The 18,933-nt window shown below is 40.9% G+C and overlaps 2 protein-coding genes across 2 annotated transcripts in view; one reads left to right on the top strand and one right to left on the bottom strand.

The window, feature by feature from the left end:
* The first annotated feature begins 1,935 nt into the window (after positions 1 to 1,935).
* Positions 1,936 to 5,540, top strand: LOC310965505 (uncharacterized protein). The gene is made up of 3 exons (XM_083939160.1): positions 1,936 to 2,017; positions 2,599 to 2,748; positions 3,725 to 5,540. The coding sequence occupies exons 2-3, from the start codon at positions 2,601 to 2,603 to the stop codon at positions 4,828 to 4,830; spliced, it is 1,254 nt and encodes a 417-aa protein (XP_083795286.1). The 5' UTR covers positions 1,936 to 2,017; positions 2,599 to 2,600; the 3' UTR covers positions 4,831 to 5,540.
* A 4,446-nt stretch (positions 5,541 to 9,986) lies between these two features.
* The window catches only part of trim62.1 (tripartite motif containing 62, tandem duplicate 1), a 33,560-nt gene continuing 24,613 nt past the window's right edge, over positions 9,987 to 18,933 (bottom strand). The window contains exons 4-6 of the mRNA XM_083939659.1: positions 16,937 to 17,193; positions 15,448 to 15,563; positions 9,987 to 12,793 (exon numbers count right to left, since the gene is read on the bottom strand). Of these exons, the coding sequence (XP_083795785.1) occupies positions 12,243 to 12,793; positions 15,448 to 15,563; positions 16,937 to 17,193 (924 nt within the window). The 3' untranslated portion in view covers positions 9,987 to 12,242. The remainder of the gene's footprint in view (positions 12,794 to 15,447; positions 15,564 to 16,936; positions 17,194 to 18,933) is intronic.

Below are 18,933 nucleotides of genomic sequence, written 5' to 3'. Positions count from 1 at the left end.
CATAAGAAATGCAAAATTCCCTGACTCCATCTCTTATTTTTGATGTGAGACTGAGGATACAAAAGAGGATAATTAAAGTACAGCAGAAACTGAGTGCAGGACTCATACTTTACATAATACTGTATATTAGATGTTTCGAACCTTGCAGGCTGTTCTTTTCACTGTTCACATCCATGATACCTAATAAGTGACGCACTAATTAAATCATATCCATGCCACATATTTAACGGAAGTTATGTAAAAAACATACTCATTTGAACCAAAACCACTACTTTTCCTAAAACCAACCAAGTAATTTTGTCGCCTAAATAGGTTCTGCACTGCAAGTGCTTGCGCAGTTGCACTGAATGCTTGTGTTGCTGGACATTTGTAATATAACACAGAAAATTGTGCAGAATATTTCAAAAGATATATGAACTGTTGTGTGAGGATACGTTGAACCTTGCCAGGGACTCCCTGCTCATAATAAAACAACTGTCTGTTACTTCTTTACAGACACAATTAAAATGTTTCACATCATTTTTCACTGTCAGTTTAAAGACACTAACTTATTTGCCTCACTGTCTCATGAGCTTACATATGATTAGATGAAAATGAAATGAAACTGGATATACCTTTAAAAAACAAATCCTGTTGGTTTGCTGTTTTGCCAACAAAAAAAGTGACAAATCGATTTCTTTGAGCTTTATCTGACTCTACTTTGCACACATTCCTGCTGGACATGTATCCCAGAAAAAAAGTCAATAAAACATGATAAGGAAGTGCGGCGTGCAAAGCTTGTATCAGTAAAACATAAATACATGTCTATGTCATGTCTCATGATTAGGTCCATTTAGTAGCTTTTCTAGAGGTTTTGATCATATCAGTTTCTAGATGTTCCATTTTTTAATTTTTCTTAGGACGTCTCAAACTGGTGGACTTAAAAGTTGTAAGACGCAGTCATTCAGTCATCGAGAATGAACTTTTAAACCTAGCTTTTAAGCCAACCTGGACGATAAGGCCTCCGAGGGCACAGGAAGTGACAGTTTCAGGAAGATTCGACAAACACCATCTGCAGAAGACCATGTAATATGAGCAAAAGCTCCAGGACAGCTATTAAACTGTTAATTGTTTCCAAGGTCAAGGGCAAACTTTCACTCACAGCCTGGGTGTAACGTTTTTTGAGTCTTCAAATGACAAAAGAGATTTTAACTATTAACATCTTATTCAATATTTGAAGAGCAACAGGTTTCAAACAAGTTTATCCAAGCTCTGTTCGAACGTGAGGTACAACTCAATTCAAACGTCTTCTGACCTGACATTTAGATGTAATCGGAGAACAGATAATGAGTCAGGTTTCCCAGGAGGACCCTATAGATAATGTACAATGCAACTCTTTTCTGTTGGTTAAATATGACTACCCTACCTGTCTAAACTGGAAACTAAAGCGACCACCATAATCATTTATGGCAATTGAGAACAGCATTACATTAGGGTTTGAGATTAAAATCAAGCATTTAAAAGTATAAATGAATCATATTGTGTTATGTGATCTACAGTCTTATCCTGCTGCATCCTTCATGAAACACCCAGCGTGTGTGTATTTGCTGTAACATACTGAAATAACATACTGTAGTTTGAACAAGGTGGGTGTAACACAGGAATGTTTGTACATTCTCAGTGAAAACGAAACAACTTTTATCCAGGTTATACTTAGTGCGCGCACATGCACTAACACATGCACACGTACACAGACACACAGACACACAGACACACGGACACACACACACTTTGCATCTCCGTCTCGTTAGACAGGTTTTCATGTCTGCACAAACAGTGCCACACCCTCTGACAGGCACATGTTCTCTCACCTCCACGCAGGCCAGGTGCAACAGGGAGCACATGGGGTGGGGTGGGGGTGGGAGGAGGGGGTCATTATCCCCTTGGGGGTGGAGCGAAAAAGGGTGAGCTGAAGAGAACGGATGAAAGATTTGAAGCTCATATTGACATGCTGCTCTGAAGGCTCCTGTGAGTCCAGGTAAGAACTAATGAACTTCACATCAGTTTAAAAAACAAACAAACAAAAAACCTCCTCTCGTAGTTTTCTGTTGCATGTAGATTGAATGTTCATACCATGAATATGTAATAAGATATAACGGATTACTTTCAACAGGTTGGACCAATCTGGCAGTACAGTATCATGGTCAGGATGATATATTTACAGCCAGGTCACAGCAACAGAATCTGCCTGTAAATGTGCATATGTGTTCACATCACTGAGGAGTTTCATGGCATTTGTTTACTTGTTGCCGGTGTTAACTCTCACTTTTGGAAATAAACAGAGGACAGTTGAACTCAGTTTCCTAATTTTTAATCGTCTGTAAACGGCTGTCTGGTCGAGGGTTCACTACTAATGTAAACACCAAAAATATTGATCTGGAATCACGAGTCAGAAACATTTACTGATCATGTAAAAAACATTATATTCAGACATATTTAACATTAGTGCTGGGTTTATTGACTGCAGAGTGCCTGGCATTCCTGAGCTCCTCCACCCCGAGGCAAAAAAGAAAACCAGTTTTTGATGTGTTGACCCGTGTGTATGTTATCTTGTTTCAGCCATGGATGGGGTGTTGGAAGGAGCAACAGTGTTGTGCGTGTGTAAACTGGCCTGCAGTCTCCTCTTCCTGCCCTCGTTGGCTGCCTCATACAGTCCCGTCAGCTTCTGCTGCTGCTGCCTCCTGGTCTTCACTGACTTCCTGGTCACGGGTGAGTATCATGAGCATGTGTCCGGGTGCTCTGGTTCACCACAGTGCTCTGGTTCACCACCGTGTTCTGGTTCGCAGTCTAATGTAACTCAACAGTCGTATCAGATGAGCTGAATAGATTCACCACATGTAATGTTCCAAAAGATTTTAAATAGGGTGTTAAATCCACAGAGGAATGCACACAGCCTGTATTCAGAAATTGTGCCCTTAAACGAGCCGTCAGGACTTCTGTACAGTTGTGATGTCACAACTATACTATATACGGGCAGAAAAGGCTGCTACAGTCATTCCCCGGCTGTAATGATGGTGCAGAGGTGCCAGGAGGGCAGATACAGAAGACCGGGAAACACTGACCAATAAGAGCAGACTGGGCTTTTTAGGGAGGTTGTGTTATAGAGACAGTGATACAGGTATATTCAGAAAAATTATGTTTTTTTTTACATTAAAGCATGTTAACATGTTCTAGTAGAAACCCAAGTATATATTATATAATGTATATAAAATGCAAGTATGAGCACAAAATGGGACCTTTAACACTATTAATTAAATCAAAGTGGATTCAAATACTTTTTCATTCAAGACATTAGAGATGTGCAGAGGTTTTAGGGATGTAAAGAAGTTGTGATGGGCATTTGTCACCGTTTTCTGACATTTTATAATTCAAATAATGGAATAACCAGAAAATAACCTGAAAATAATCTTTTCAGGTTAGTAGGAGATCTATTGTGTCCAGTAGTTACACTTACGAAACGAGTAATATTTGCATATTCATAGACTGCTGATTTTCAAAGAGGTAGAAAGCGTAGAGGAAATTTTTTACTCTGTGTTGGAAACTTTTGTAGAAAAAACATCAGAAACAAATGCGCATTCTAAGCAAATGTTTTATGTCGTCATACACGTCTTAAAGGGGATCTTTTATTCATTTTCTTTTTTTCAAATTCACCTAACTCACTGAGACTTTGTTTTTTCTCCCACAGTTTTTCTGAGTTTCCTTTACCTCTTTGAGCTGACCCCACTCGGTGATGTCATTGCCCTGCGCTTCCTGCTCTTTCTCAGCCACACATACGGTGCGGTGTTGCTCCTGACCACACCTCTGATTGCTGCGGAGACTCTGACCAGACTGCTGTGGCCCCGCTCGGATGTCGCTCACAGGACAGCGAATGAAACAGTGGGATCTAATGGACAGCGTTGCTATGTTGGGCAGGTAACTGTAAAGGAGGAGGAGGACAGCAACAACCCAAACAACGAAAAGAGCTTGTCTCATGTTGTCAGCTACCTCTGCTGCCTGTCAGTGTGGGTCGCCGTCGCCCTCAATGTCAAGTGGCGATGGAAGCGTGAGGAAGTGTGGGCTGCTGCCTGTATGCATACAACCAACTCTTTAATCAGATGTTTGCCCAGCCTGTACAGCCCCATGCCCAGTACTGTGAATCCCTGCTGGGGCATGGCCTTCCTCTGCCTCCTCCTGTTTCTCCTGACCACAAGCACGGGCCTGCACAGACGACACCTGGCGTCTACACAGACAGCAAGGAGAGAGAAACATGGAGTTAACAATAATGGCGACAGTTGCTGGCAAGACCTTGTTCCAGCGCTTTCTGTGCCCTCAAAGCCTGTGAACCTTTGGATTACAGAGTCAGAGCCAGCACAGTGTGTTGACCCAGAGAAAACAGAGAGCAGCTGCACTGTTCACAGAGCATATTCCTGGAACAGTGTGCAGATGTCGGCGCATCACCATGGAGACTTTGTCCTCATCTCCCCCGAGTGTTTGTCTGCAGAGAGAGATGGACAGGAGCCCGAAAGGACAAAGGGAGGTATACCTCTGACATTTACCACCGAAGAACATGTGGACTCACAATACAGGAGCCAAAGTGGGTGGCGACAGCGGGGTTTTCCCTCCCTGGGGGTGAATGTAATGATAGGGTTCGTGAGTGTGCTCTCCATCTTTGTGCTGCCTCTAAACCTCAGTGTGAACATTGTTCTGATCAGGACTATAGACACTCTGCTGGAGCTGTGTTTAAAATGTTTAGATCCATCTGCAGCAAACACAAGCAACACAACCACCTCTCGCAATGAAACACTTGTATAAAACCAGACTGGTGAGGTGAGAAGCAAAAGTGGACGCTGATTGTAGGCTAGTTGCAACAGGATCACCAGATTAATATTGCATGTGTGGAGACAGCAGGTCTACCTGTCAACACTGGTTTGAATAGAGTGTAAATAAGCATTTCTGCGCAGCTGTTCACATGTGAGGAATAATATGTGGAAACTGTTGAAAGATTCTGTGAAGGCAAGCTTAGGCGTGCTTGGAAGTAAGACACTAAACCAGAGTGAAACAGATGTCTGGAAAGCCTGTTTTATTGCTCAGAGCCTTAAGATCCACAGCGATTTGTCATTACACAATGGGTTATAGAGCGAGCCTCTTCAGCGTACATAAGACTAATCCAGGGGCAAACAGTGCTTTGAAAGTAGTGATATGAAGTGTGCTGATGATGCATCATATAAACCTTGCATTAAGCAATGTATACACAAAAACTGAGCGACATGAGGGTGTGTAACAGAAACTTAGTTCTCTTTCTTTGTAGTTTTGTCTCTGTTCTTAACAGCTGGTTTCAGAGGATTGTGCTGCTCTTTGGAGGTCACTAAGTGCAGTTCAGTAAGTCAAGTAATGTGCTCAACTACAATTCTGAGGTACCTGTATTTCCATATACTTCTGCTCCACTACATTTCAGGTCAAAATGTTAGTTACTTTTAAGCATGAGAGTTTACATTTAAAAACATGTGATGCACTTATATAATACAAGGCATTGTTCAATATTAAACCACTGGTTTGCATCATTTTTGGCTTGGGACAAAAAGCAGTGTCTATTTTAGGCCCATTGTCAAGTTTCAGATGCTTATTAGTACAGTTACACCAAAGAGAGATTTCTCTCTGAACATCATAGTTTCACTTTAATACCCATTTGATGCCAAATGTGGTCATAGTAGCCAATACTTCAGAATGATTACAGAAAAGTCCAAAAAATGGAGCAGAGTGAATCATACCATAAAATCACTCGCCTAAATCTGTATATAAAGTAGGCATAATTAAACCTAGCTCCATCTGGACCAACTACAAAAATAAAAATGGTATTTACAAAGTGGTGTACCAGTATTGATGATCTAAAATTGTAATATAATGTATAGGTCAAAGCAGCAACAAGAGCTCTTACTTTTGATAGTTTAAGAAGCCTACCTTTTGCTGAGTTACTCACAGGTGTAGGTGCAGACACTTAACTAGTCTGTAATTACTTAGCGATGAACTTTCACTTGTAATTTAATTATAATTGTTGTTGTTGTACTGGTATATACATAGCTTTATCAAAGGGTAACAAAAATCAGCCTACAGCTCACTGATAAACACGTAATAAGTGTTGTTTCTGTCATATTTGTTGTTTACTCCGCACAAAAGACGATGTTGATGTTACACTTTGGGCAGAAACTGACTTCCCCTCTGCTGGTTGCCTGGCAACCCCCCTGCAACGACAAGTTTTCAGCCCGTCGACAGCGACCGAAACATATTTCCCCCGAACTGAACCGACAGTTTTCAACCTCAGTTTCTGAAAGGATCACATTTCTGGTGAGTGGATGTTGCTACATTTGGACGGACAGAGCCCAGTCTGTTTGCTACATTAAAGCTAACCTAGAGCTGTAACGTTAGCCTACAGTGGGCTACATTTAAGGGACAAATGTCATGGCGAGGAAAGCTTACTGCGCCTGGAAAATTATACAATTTTTATTGATTTTTTACATCATCTTATTTTAATAGAAAAAAAGATTGAATATAAACATTCTTTTTAATTACCCCCGGGGATGGATAAAGTTTTCTTGAATTATTTTTTTTTACATGTTCCAGAGTTATAACCAATGCCAAAAACGTATTTCTAAATATAGAAACAATAATAAGACTAATTAAAATGTAGGCTACCAAGACAGTAAAACATAAATAACAAAAACAAAAACGTATGGCGGCTGCTAAACTAATTGGGAGTAAATCTGAAATGCCAAAATAATCTCATAGTTTTTACCTATTTATCATTTTTGAGTTTTAAGTTTTCCACAGCTGTAAAATATGATTTAAAATCTCAATCTTTGATATAGAATATAAAAAGAGGGTATAGTTTGTTAAACCAAACCATGTTAGTATTTTTTTATTTTTATTATTATTATTATTATTATTATTATTATCATTTTAGAATATAAATAGATATATTATTGTATAACTTAAGCCTGAGCTGAGCAGGACAGATGTCAATGCCACAACACCAGAGGGCACTCAGGTACAACAACGACTCAGAGCGAGGAGCTTAACACCCAAAACCTTGAAGCTCCTAAAACGTTTGATAGATGATAGCCTCAGGAAGTAACAGGAGAGGGATGAAGGGGATTCAGGAAACAAAAGAAGAAATTTTAAGGTTGTCTTGCCTGTGACGGAGCCTTAGGAATGAGTGAACGGCATGCACACACAGTTCCTCTTACAGAGTGCAGAGACCTGTGCAGACAGATACTAAACCTGCAGCACACACACACACACACACACACACACACACACACACACACACTGAGGCATGATTAAACGATAAGGCCACGTTCCTTATGCGTGCGTGTTCATGCTGTTTTAGGACAGATGAAGATCCACTGTTATAGAAAAGATGTACCCAGAGGCAAATCATTGCTTCAGACTGACTCTAACTTAATCAGTGCAATGTTTTTTTTTGTCTTTGAGGGTGTATATATATATATATATATTAATGTTTTAGTTATATGAATGTCATGATACATATCAAGAAACTGTGCAAGAGGTGAGATCATTTTCTTTCTAATGGTATTTCATTTTTATTAGTTACACATTACTAGTTATTACAGTTACTACATTAGTTTAACAGAACACCCACAAGTGATTTAACTACTCCCAGGAAGATGAGTCATTATGAGACTCTTTAATTGCACAGCTCAGATTTTTAGACATGATATTCATTTCAGAGTATCTTCAACAGACTGCCAGATGTGAGTAATACTGTAATTGCTCCAAAGTTTTTATATAAAATGAAGAAATTAACAACAAAAGTGCAATTAGATAACTCCACCACCATGAACACCCTCCAGGGCACTACAGTGTAGAGCTGCAACTAATGAATAGCTTTATTTTTAATCAATCAATTCAAACTGAACATTGTTTATTCCCACAGAATATCATCAGCCTTTCCAACCAACAGTCCAAACTTAATATATCTTGTTTTCAACCATATAAAAGAGAAAAAATCTGAAAGTCCTCATATTTGACGAGCTAGAAGCAGCTTGCTATATCATATAAAAAGTAAAAAAAGTAAAAAATAAAAACATTTGTTGAGTAACTGTCTGTCCCTCAACTTATCAATAAATCGACTAATTGTTTCAGCACTAAGAAGCAAGCAATGTTTAACCTGATGCATATTCCTAAAGCATGTGTGATGGATGTGTCCAAGCCACCAGCTGTAAGTGTTAGTGACAGTGAGCCTCCATTTCTGTTTTTTCCACCACTTACAAGATTAAAAACCTTACTCTCCCGCCTCAGGAGGGCAACATCAGACTGGAATCAGATATGGGTCTCTCAAAGGAGAGCTCACTGACTTTTTAATGGACACTTCCCCCTCGGGTAAAAATGTCTATTACAAGATGGACACCTCCTTGGATATAAATGTCTCAATCACAGGAGCGAGAGGAGAAAAGTACCCGGGCCGAATCAAAGCCGAGGATATGAAGCCACTTGTCCTGAGGGTCTGCTGTGAATAAACGGCACTCTGCTTCAAACTGCACAGTTTGTTGTGGAACAGTTGTAATCATGATGCAACAAGACTCAACTTCAGTGTGAAATAATAAAGCAGCCGGGTACAAAGTTACACAGCAAAAAAACTAAACTTTCTGGGTTTCTGATGCAGTGGATCGTGATTTCAATCTGTATGGTAATTTATTCCCACCGGTTTAACAACCAGTCTTTCAAACACGTCACAGATGGCAAATGAAGAAGACCTATTGAAAACGACGGCTCACCCGCAGTGAGGGAACACTGAACCCATGCAGACATCTTGTTATTCATCATGTCACATGCTTCAGCCTATGCCAGAAAAGGGAACAATAATGATAATTAAAAAAAAATTGCACAACCTCCCACCTCTCAGCTGGATTGCACATCTCAACTAAAATGTCTGGCAGGAAACTCTTACTGAGCAGGTACTGACAAGCAGAGGCAGCCTTCCTATGTTTCAGAGGTTCATCTGCCTCCCAGATATGTCTCATTTTGAGAGTTTCAGTTTCAGCTATATGTTAATTTTCTTGCTCTCAAAGCAATGTGATAGCTCATGTTCACTCTCTGACCATAGACTGAAACATTACTCCAATGTGGCTGTAACAGCATTTTCTACCTTTTTATAGTTACGACATCACCGCTCGTTTAAAGGCACAGTTCTGAATACAGGCTGTGTGCATTTCTCTGTGGATGAGTGTTTTGATACTACAGCACCTCCAGCTGCTTTATAATAAAGAAAGACATGGAAATCTCACTTCTTCCAATATGGGACCTGTGCTAAACATTAGCACGTTGTCATTGTGCCATTTTAGCATGTAGCTCATCACTGTGTCCAAGTACAGCCTCGCAGATCTGCTAGCATGGCTGTAGATTCTTAGTTTTATAGGCCTGAAGAGGTAAAACCATCCCATTAGCAGAGATGTGAGATATGTCTGAAAAAATAAAGACATTTCATGGTAACTTAAATTGTTAATCATCCAGTGAATCTTTAGATGTAGCTTGTGACCCTGTGGAGGTTACAACCCCCCAGGTTGGAAACTGGGAACGCATCGATTGGCTCTTATGAAGTGGATCAGGCATCGGCCATGGCATGACCTCATCCGTATTAAATACAGTACAATTCAGTGTTTGGGCTATCAGTTACAGTCATTCTGTTATGGCTACTGCTGAGTTAGCTTTTTAGTCGCACAGCAATTTTTGGCTCATGTTACCTGCATATAAAATCCCAGATTTTAAATTTAGGGGGGATTTATTGATGCTCTACAGACTCTGTGTTGAAGCACATCCAAACCAGGACAAAGATAAAGAGACCAGCTGATTTTAGCAGTAATTTATTGTAACATTTAAACATTTCCAACAAACCTCGGCTGTCGCTAAAGCACACTAGTGTGTTCACACAATGATGGGTGCTCAGCGGCCATCATGAAGACACAATCATCATTATAATCATTAAAAGTGTCATAGTTATCATCATAATAAATCAGTTTTACAGCGTCACCACCACCACCAGTAACCCAACACTACCTAACAATAATCTCCTTCTTAATATTTAAACATAAAGTCTTAAATGAAGCAGACTCCACTGAAGTCTGCAACACAGCAAACTTGGGTCAAATTCGAGCACTTGTTTTGAAGCACCAGATGGTTGAAATTTACTTCTCAAGGACAATAAGAGTCTCAATCAGAGAGAAGTAACACGACTAAAATACTGTCCTGGTCGTCTAAACCTTCTGGTAATTATGATCTTCACACATATGATGATGAATTTACAGTTTACTGGATGGGTTTGCTGAACACATCCCAACTTAGTAGATCTATTTCTTCAAACAGGCTCCTGCAGATCTCTGCAAGTTAAAACAAAATACCAAGAATAATTTGCACCATTTGACCCTAGTTTGCATCTTACTGCACATACCGGAATAACATCCTACAAAAACAAGGGCACTGCCCCAATATTCCTTTTAAATGGACAACACAGACAACACATACAGATGCAAAGATGTACAGTGGCAACAAGGAAAGGTGAGGTGGTTTTTATTTTTGTTTGTTCCTTTTTGCTGTTCCTTATTTCTACCTTATTCCAAAGTGTTTTGTAATAGTCACTTTTGGCCACACTGCATGGGTATGCTCGGAGGGACAGATGGGCTTTATCAAGCACAACCAAAGCTGGATTTAAAATTATAGCTAAACTAGGCTGCGTAAACACACCCGTGCACATGCCCACCCACTCACAGACATATCTCTCAGTATGCTGGACTTGGCTGAGTGACCAGAGCCTCTTAGAGCTGACTCTGCGGGACTTGTGTACAACTACTGATAAACAAGAGCACTTGAGGCACGTGGGGCGAAGACATAAACATGGGTGAGCCTCGGGGGAATTATCAGTGAATTTGTCATTGTATAACACAGCCGTCCTTAAACACTTGATACTCTATATACAAACATGCAAGTCCTTATTGTGCATTCATATGGATTCACACAGACGCTGGATGGTCATCACCTTTTGGATGGCATGGGAAAAACAAACGGAACACACATGATATGTTGCTATAGGGATGTTGTATTGTTACAAATAATGGAATAAAATAAATTAAATACAATTATTTCATGTCCAATATCATGTCACTATTCTAGTAATCAAAGTAGTTTTTTTGTAATATATCTCTTATAATAATAATAATAATAATATTATACCACCCATGTTTTCTCCTTGTGTGAGGGCGTTCATAACATGTGGATGTAAATTCTGCCGCGGGGGACAGCAAAAGGGACGACAATGCTGTATACAGTCATTGACAAGTCACCTAATTTTACCGTCCTGACATTTACCATCTGTCTGAATCCATATTAATGCAGCATTACTCCGTCAGTAGCAGCAAATTTCTGGATAACCTCCACCTCCAAACAGACCTTTCCATTACACGTGGGTCGGACTGGGCAATGGATAGGGACGGGTAGTCTATGAACTTCTTTTTGATTAATTAAGTTGGTTCTAGGTGACACGGATAATCTCTGGTGCACATAGAACAAGAGTTTTCCTTTTTAATGATAAAGACTGAACAGCCACATGTGTATGTGATCTGCAGGAGGAAACCAAGATCATGGTCTCGGACAGGAGTAAAAAGTGCTAACACACTTGACAAGTTCAGGGAGGTTTTAAACAAAAGGCCAAAAAAAGGAGCTGAGTGCTGTCAATCACATTCCACACAACAAGCTAAGCCAACTGTACAGCACAGAGACGACGAGTGATCAGTCTTTAGTTTTCCTGGACTGAGAGGGGACATCAAGCCTGGAGCTTGATAGGAAGAGCGTTACCTCCTAGGAGTGTGCAAGGTGGGTCTGGGGCTTTAATAACTTTTTTTACATCACTGCCACAGACCCCAAAAGGAGCCCAGCGACCCCTCTGTCTCCATTTAGTGTCATCTTTTCAATTAAAGATGCCGAATGAGGCTCAAGTGCAGGCCATTATCGTATGGTCATTTCAAGTCACACAAAATATAACAGCGCAGGTTCTCACGAGCAACATCAAGCACAATTCTTAACTGGATTGAAAGAAACAAACATCTCAAACACCTTACTAAACACTTTTAAACTGATTTCTTGAACATTTTTTGAAACCTACAGAAGTCCTGTGAATTATTTGTCAGGACAACCACGACCACTGACGTGTGTAGCTCTTAAAGGCGTACAGTGTTGATTCGCAGCGGCTGCACGTTCTTGCCGTTGGCGTGGCTCTGCCCCGGGCTGAAGTAGGGGAAGACCTTGGTGGGGAATTTCTCCCGGTAGGTGTAGAGCCAGGACATGTCGTCTGCATTGTAGAAGATGAGTAGGCCCTTGTGGTAGTCTAGGTACACGCCCACCTTCTCCAGCTTGCTCTTTACGTTGAGGCGGGTCCACGGCTCGGTGCAGGCGCTGTACTGGTTGCCGTCGTGCATAACGATGCAGTAGAAGCCACGGCTGGGCTGGATCTGGATGCTGCCCTTGCGGCTGACTGTCTCGTGGGCCACACCGATCATCCACTGGGTCTTTTCCGACACCATCACCTCCCAGTAATGGACGCCTGACATGAAGCCCTCCGCACCCAGAACAGACACCTCCACATCAAAGCGGCGCGGGGAGTCCTGCAGGGGCTGCGGATGGAGATTCCCATAGGCTACTATGGTACAGTCATCTGAGAGGATCAGTCTTTGATGGGCTGTGATGGGGTCGAGGGTCAATGCTGCCGGTACTGAGGAAGATGAGAAAAGGGAAGAGACAGTTTTAACGCAAACAGTCTGCATTTAATTCACTTTTGAGACTTGGCACCATGAAAAGAAAACAGTACGCCTAGATAAACACGCCAGTCACAGATATTAAAAAAACGCAGCGAGATCTATTCAATTTCATTAGTGGTGCTTGAAACATTGACCATTTCAAAAACTTTTTTTCTGAACATTTTGGTTTTATCTGATATGTTTGACATTAGAGACAGACAGACAGACATCATGGGGGATAGCACCCTATGCCTCCCCAGGTGCACAACCAACCGGCATCCGCCTGGTAAACAAGGAACTGACAATGGTGTGCTTGACCTGGAGCTTGGCACATGAAAAACATGACACACTTAAATGCCACTCTGTCACGTGGATTACTACTTTACTCATTTATTTTCATCTGTATTGTAGTATGTCTTAAACAGCTTCTTTGCTTCTGTATTCATTTGAACGACCAGGATCATAATAGCTATTAATATTTTACACTAATTTTTAGAACATTTTAAACAACAAACAGAACCAAAACCTACAGCAGGTCGAAGCACCCACAGACGCTACACAGTCAACAACTGCATAGAGATAGATAAGGACGCTATTAAAAATTACATTAAAAAAAAGATCAGCATTGTATCTCCCAAAAACAATGTCTGTGGGCAGAAAACAAACCCCATGTATCTCCATGTTTTTGTTGTGGAGGCAGACATTTCAAAAGATTAACTGCAGATAAATCTAAACCGGGACAAAGAAAAAAAAATATCTCAATGCCAAGATATCACTAGAGAAAATATGTTTTTTGTAATTTGGATGAACTGACACTTTAATACTTTACCAACAACCTAATGGAGACATTACAGAATATGTAATATATCTATCTATCTATCTATCTATATATATATGTATATATATGTATATATATCAGTATTCCCAGAGTTATTTAAGCCATGCCCTGTGGTAAAAGATGACTGATGGCTTGTTATTATTCGCTGCACCCAACTGCAGCTCGACTCTTATTTCAGGAAAATGAGCAACGAGTGGGACTGCGTGTACACTGTGATACATACTGTATATAATCTGTTTTTACCTTCATGCATAAACGAGACTCTTCAGAGCGCTCTCCAGAGCCTGATGCTCAATGTGAGCAATATCAGACCACAAGAAGAGTGCAAACAATAAGCAGTAATTACAGCAATGGGAGGAGCTGCCTCTGCTCACTCCACAGGCCCTAGGACCGTAGGAGGCTGTTTCTCTGCGCAGTTATGTGGTTTTAGGGAGGGAGAATATGCACCCATGTCTGCTTCTCTGGGAACCATATCAGGCTGAACAATAACGGCTCGTCCTCTATATTTACATCAGCTGGGAAAAATGGAGGTGAAATGTCTGGCGCCCGGCCAGAGGACAGGACAATGTCTTCTCGCGTCAATGACATCTCCAGTGTTTGTTACAATCATTAAAATTTCATAACCTGAGTGCCTCTTTGTGTCATAGAGAGAAAGCTGCAAGCCTACATACAAAGGGGTGGGGAACAAAAAAAAACAACAACACAGGATCTGGTAGTTATTCCCGCTAACCCATCAGTGACAGCGAGGGATGATGGGATGATGGGAGGAATGTCTTTATTCATCTCTGGCAACCTCTGGTGATGGATCGTAACCAATTGTTCCATTTGGCAGAAAGTCAAGGGAGGCCAAAAAACTGCCTGGCCTCCCCTCGGTCGACAGCGAGTTGAAATGGGAGAATTGATTGAGGGAGTAAAAAATTCCTCAGCACATTATTTAAAATAATCTCCCGTGAGTCAGTGATGGCTGTAAGGCAGAGGGAGTAGAGCTCCTCTTGGTGCTGTCAAACACTGAGGGGCATCGCCACCCTCGAGGGCCGACCACCATTTCTCATCGGAGGAGGGAGGAAAAAAAAAAGCACAAAGCGTCCCAGCAATCCTAATTCAGGTCAGGATCAGGTTCTACACTCCATGTTTTTGAGTGAAACATTAATCTACCGAAGGAAAATTAGATAATCACCCTGTCTTTAAAGGAACAGTTACACATTGTGAAAATATGGGTACTTGCTCTATTGCTGAGAATAAGATGAAAAAAGCGGATACCATTCTCCCATGTGTCTGTTATAATATATATGTTTACAGCCAGAATATGGTTATTTTAGCTTAGCATAAAGACTAAAAAGAGGGGAAAACAGCTTGTAGGGCTCTGTCCAAAGGTAACAACAGCACCTCTAAAGCTGGCTAAAGAAACAGTTTGTGGTTTTATATGGGCACTCAGACAAGAAATACACTGGCTCATAACTGCGAGTAAAACTACACAAAAAAACTGAAGAGATGTAACATGTTAATTAGAGAGCTATAGAGGTGCTGGTAGGTGGATTTTGTTACCTTTGCACAGCGTGAGGTTAGCCGTTTTCAGCCTGCATGATAAGCTAAGCTAAGCGGCTGCAGCTCTATATTTAACACACACCAGAGTGCTATCGACCCAACTCCCTGCCAAAAAAGCAGATAGGCATGTTTGTTTGACCATTCCTTTAACAGCTGCAGTGCTTTACACTACATGACAGGCTGTATATTCAATAACCAGAATGTTTGCGTTACATATATATATATAGTATGTTCCAGTTCACATACCTGGCGAGATATCCTGGAAGAGCGACTTCCATATTGTGTACTGTAAGGGCCCCATGTACTTGGAAGTCGGGAAGTCTTCATACGTCAGATTGGTCTCGTGTATCTTCCCTTTAATCCTGGGACAGAAAAAAAAAACAGATCAATAACAGTCTAAAATCCAATTTGCTGCTTTTTTCCAAATCATACTGCGTCTTGTTCAACCCACATCAATGCTTCACAGAATTATTCTGCTTTGTTTCTTTGAAATGTGCCATTATTGAAATTAAGCAGCTGATAAATCGCTTCATGAATCAGTTTCAGCTTCAGCAACAGAGATGAATGCATGGGAGAGGGTTCAGTCTAACACCATTACAATATGATTCAATATGAACCTCCACATGAGTCACTCAGTGCACTCCTACATGTAGTCCAGAGTTCAGGCAAGATATTGAGTGGGTTCTTAACCACATTGTAATACTGAAAATAACAGTGCAGTATGTTGAGAAAAGGCTTATGTATTTATGTAGAAATGTCAGAATGAGTGATGGAGTTTCTTTTGCCAAAGTATGACCTACCCCTGGTCTAGACTGCAAGTGTGTCAGACGCATTTTTAACATGCACATCTCACAAAATAACTCTAATTTTTTTCCTCTTTACTACATGTTATATTTGTTATTATTTTATCATTAAAATGATTAAACAAACGTATATCGTCTTATCTTTATTTTCTTATTATCTGACCTTGTTCTTTGATTTTATTCTCTCTGATGGTACGTTTTCTCAATGCACATAGCACAGAAGGTTTTGCTGCCCGACGCTCACCTCACTGTCGCATGAAGGCTGTCGACACTCAAGAGTACTGCTGACGTGACGTTTCAGATTTAAAGGGGTTAAAGACACAGCGAAGTAAAATGCGTGTTTCCTTTGTTCTAGCTGAGTGAAATGTACATTGATCATGTGTGAATTGTCTATCGTATTGACAAACATTTACAATCTCTTCTCAGACATATCATCCACTCACAGTTTAGATCAAATAATACGGGAAAAATGTATACTTACTATTTTAACTTTCATGATATTGTAGTATTTTGTAAAAGATAATGTCTTATTCTGACGCACTTGCATGCTCTATATTTAACCACATTAATCTGCTCTAAGATATTAAACTGTTCAATTAAAATCGTCCTCAAGTACCCCTCCCAGATTAAACACTACAGCTGGTTTATTTCAGGCCTAATACACCATCTGTTGAGGGATTATCTCATGCTGTTGCTCAAATCTGTACTTTCTCCAAAATATAAGCAACGTTCCATTTCGCACCAGCAGAACTCACATTTGGCAAGTTGTCAGGTATTATCTAAAATTTTACGGTTCGCTCAAGTGTTGATAAAGGACTTAAAAAGTTGATAAAAACCTTCTGGAAGGAAAACGTGTTTACAGCCACAAGTTTTTTTTCTTATCTGCATTGATGATACTGGGACTGCTTTAGCAAACTCAGAAGGTGAAGCACCTTTCAGATGTGATGGCTACTCCCTCCAGGAAGTCGTGTCGTCCCGTCTCATTGAGGCGCTCCTGCAGGATCTGGATGCCCTCCTTGACGTCGCGCAGCTGCTGGCTGTAGCGCTGGATCTTGTGCTCGATGTCGGACAGCTTGCGGGCCGTGTCCATCTCCAGCTCTTCCAGCATGCTCTTCTGACGCTCACGCAGGAAGCGGTGAAGGCGTTCAAATGCATCGCCGATCGTTGCACGCAGACTCTTGGCTGAGGACTGAAATAAAAAAAGGCAAAAGGAGGTTTACTTAAAAAAACAAACACTCTCACCCGGCTATTTAAAGCTGTCATTACAGTATGAAGTAGACTTTGACCTGTAATTAGCTGGATTTGCTGATTGTTTCAGTCACAATATCCTGAATCTTAATTAGACAAGGGTCAGTAATTCAAGGGCTTTCAAAGTTCTCTTTATTGTGTTAATATTAAATTAACATTTTTTCATTGATTGCACCCGTATTGATTTTAAGTGGCTCTCTGAGAACAGTGTGTGTACAACCTTCCACTGAAAGAATTAAGTAGCTTTTACACTGTGTTAGTATACTGTAAAACATTTTTTTTTTTTTTTAAAGTACAAGAACGGGGTCTCAAAGGCCGTCATGCCCGTGAAGACGACTGATTACAAGACTGGTGGACCAGTAGAGAAGCTGAAGCTATTATAGACGGAGCCGAGCAGTGTGCAGAAATGGATTGGTTGCCTATGAGGGCAAAATGGGGATGATAAGTGTTAAACAGAACAAAGGGGTGAAAACCCCATAAAAGTCGCAGGAGCCTTTTAACTAGAAACTTCTGAGGGGAAGCAAAAACTGGACTTCATTCAGAAATTCCCTTCCTGTCCTTAAAAGTCAATCGTAAAAATGAACATCTTCCCACCAAAGCACAGCTCAGAACAGCAGAATATCAATGAATCATAGCGAAATTCATCCAAACAAGAATTTCAGATGAAACCAGTTTATTTTCTCTGTTGGGAATTTCAACCACTCCTCTGATCTTTTCAGGACTTAGGAGCTGTGATCTGAGGTTTAACTCCGTTTGAAAAAAAAACCTTAATTAAACTTCAAAAAATTCAAATCAATCCCCTTCAAACAGCGGGCATGTTCCTCCTGTTCTCTCAGAGACTGGTGGCAGGTATTCTTACTCTGCCTGTGGGAGACTTTTCAGATGACTATTTCTCTCCAAGCATGAGAGCTATGACATTAAGGTGGGCTGTATCCCAGCTCTCCTAGTTAAGAGTTGAAAACTGATGGTGAGGGGGAGGACTGCAGCAGCCCAGCTGTCAGTCTCTCACTGACATTGGCCCAGCAGGATGTTATGAAGGTGTCTGCAGCCTTAGAAACAGGAGGCTGGCTACCTTTCAGGGAAGCATGCGATTATTAAGCAAATCCCCGGTAAGCATGTGAATAAGACGCAATGTCTATCCATCAAACAGAGGCACACACGAAACATTCAGTTAAAAGGAACTCCTCTGATTTTACACATCAAAGTCTGTCTTGCAGGGCGTGAGGAGTATCACTGCATATGTGAAAAAAAGCTGTATAAAAAGGCTTCAGTGGCTCCAGAGGGAGCTACGTGAAGTCTGGTGAATTGCCTCAAGTGATGTCACTTGGGTCAGCGTCGGTTGGTTTGAAAATGAAAAAAATCTGGAGGTGTGGAGTTAAAGAGAAGTGGGCTTAAAAGATCTCGGTGGATCACAGCTTGAGGCTAGAGGCTCCATTAACCGCTAACATAATACACCTGAATCTCTGACCAAACGGTCGGCGGTGGAGTTGCATTGTGGGTAGTCTGACATACCAGATGTACAGAACGGGTATAGCCCCCTTCCACTATCTCCTCTATTTGTTTTGCAAGGTCACCGTTACTACATTCAGGGCTGTGGATTGTGACCGGTTTAAAGAAATACAAACAGCCCAGAGGGTTATTGTCCGCTATACCAGAATTTTAGTAAGTAGAATTTTTGTAG

This window comes from Echiichthys vipera (assembly GCF_963691815.1).
Source record: "Echiichthys vipera genome assembly, chromosome: X".
Classification (NCBI taxonomy): Eukaryota; Metazoa; Chordata; class Actinopteri; order Perciformes; family Trachinidae; genus Echiichthys; species Echiichthys vipera.
Note: the sequence above shows the minus strand (reverse complement) of the source record. Positions and strands in the feature narration are given on the sequence as shown.

Bases quoted from the DNA above. Each gene is read 5' to 3' on its own strand.
- LOC310965505 (XM_083939160.1), top strand. From the start codon at position 2,601: ATGGATGGGGTGTTGGAAGGAGCAACAGTGTTGTGCGTGTGTAAACTG. The intron at 2,749-3,724 runs GTGAGTATCATG...TTTCTCCCACAG, and splicing joins CACTGACTTCCTGGTCACGG to TTTTTCTGAGTTTCCTTTAC.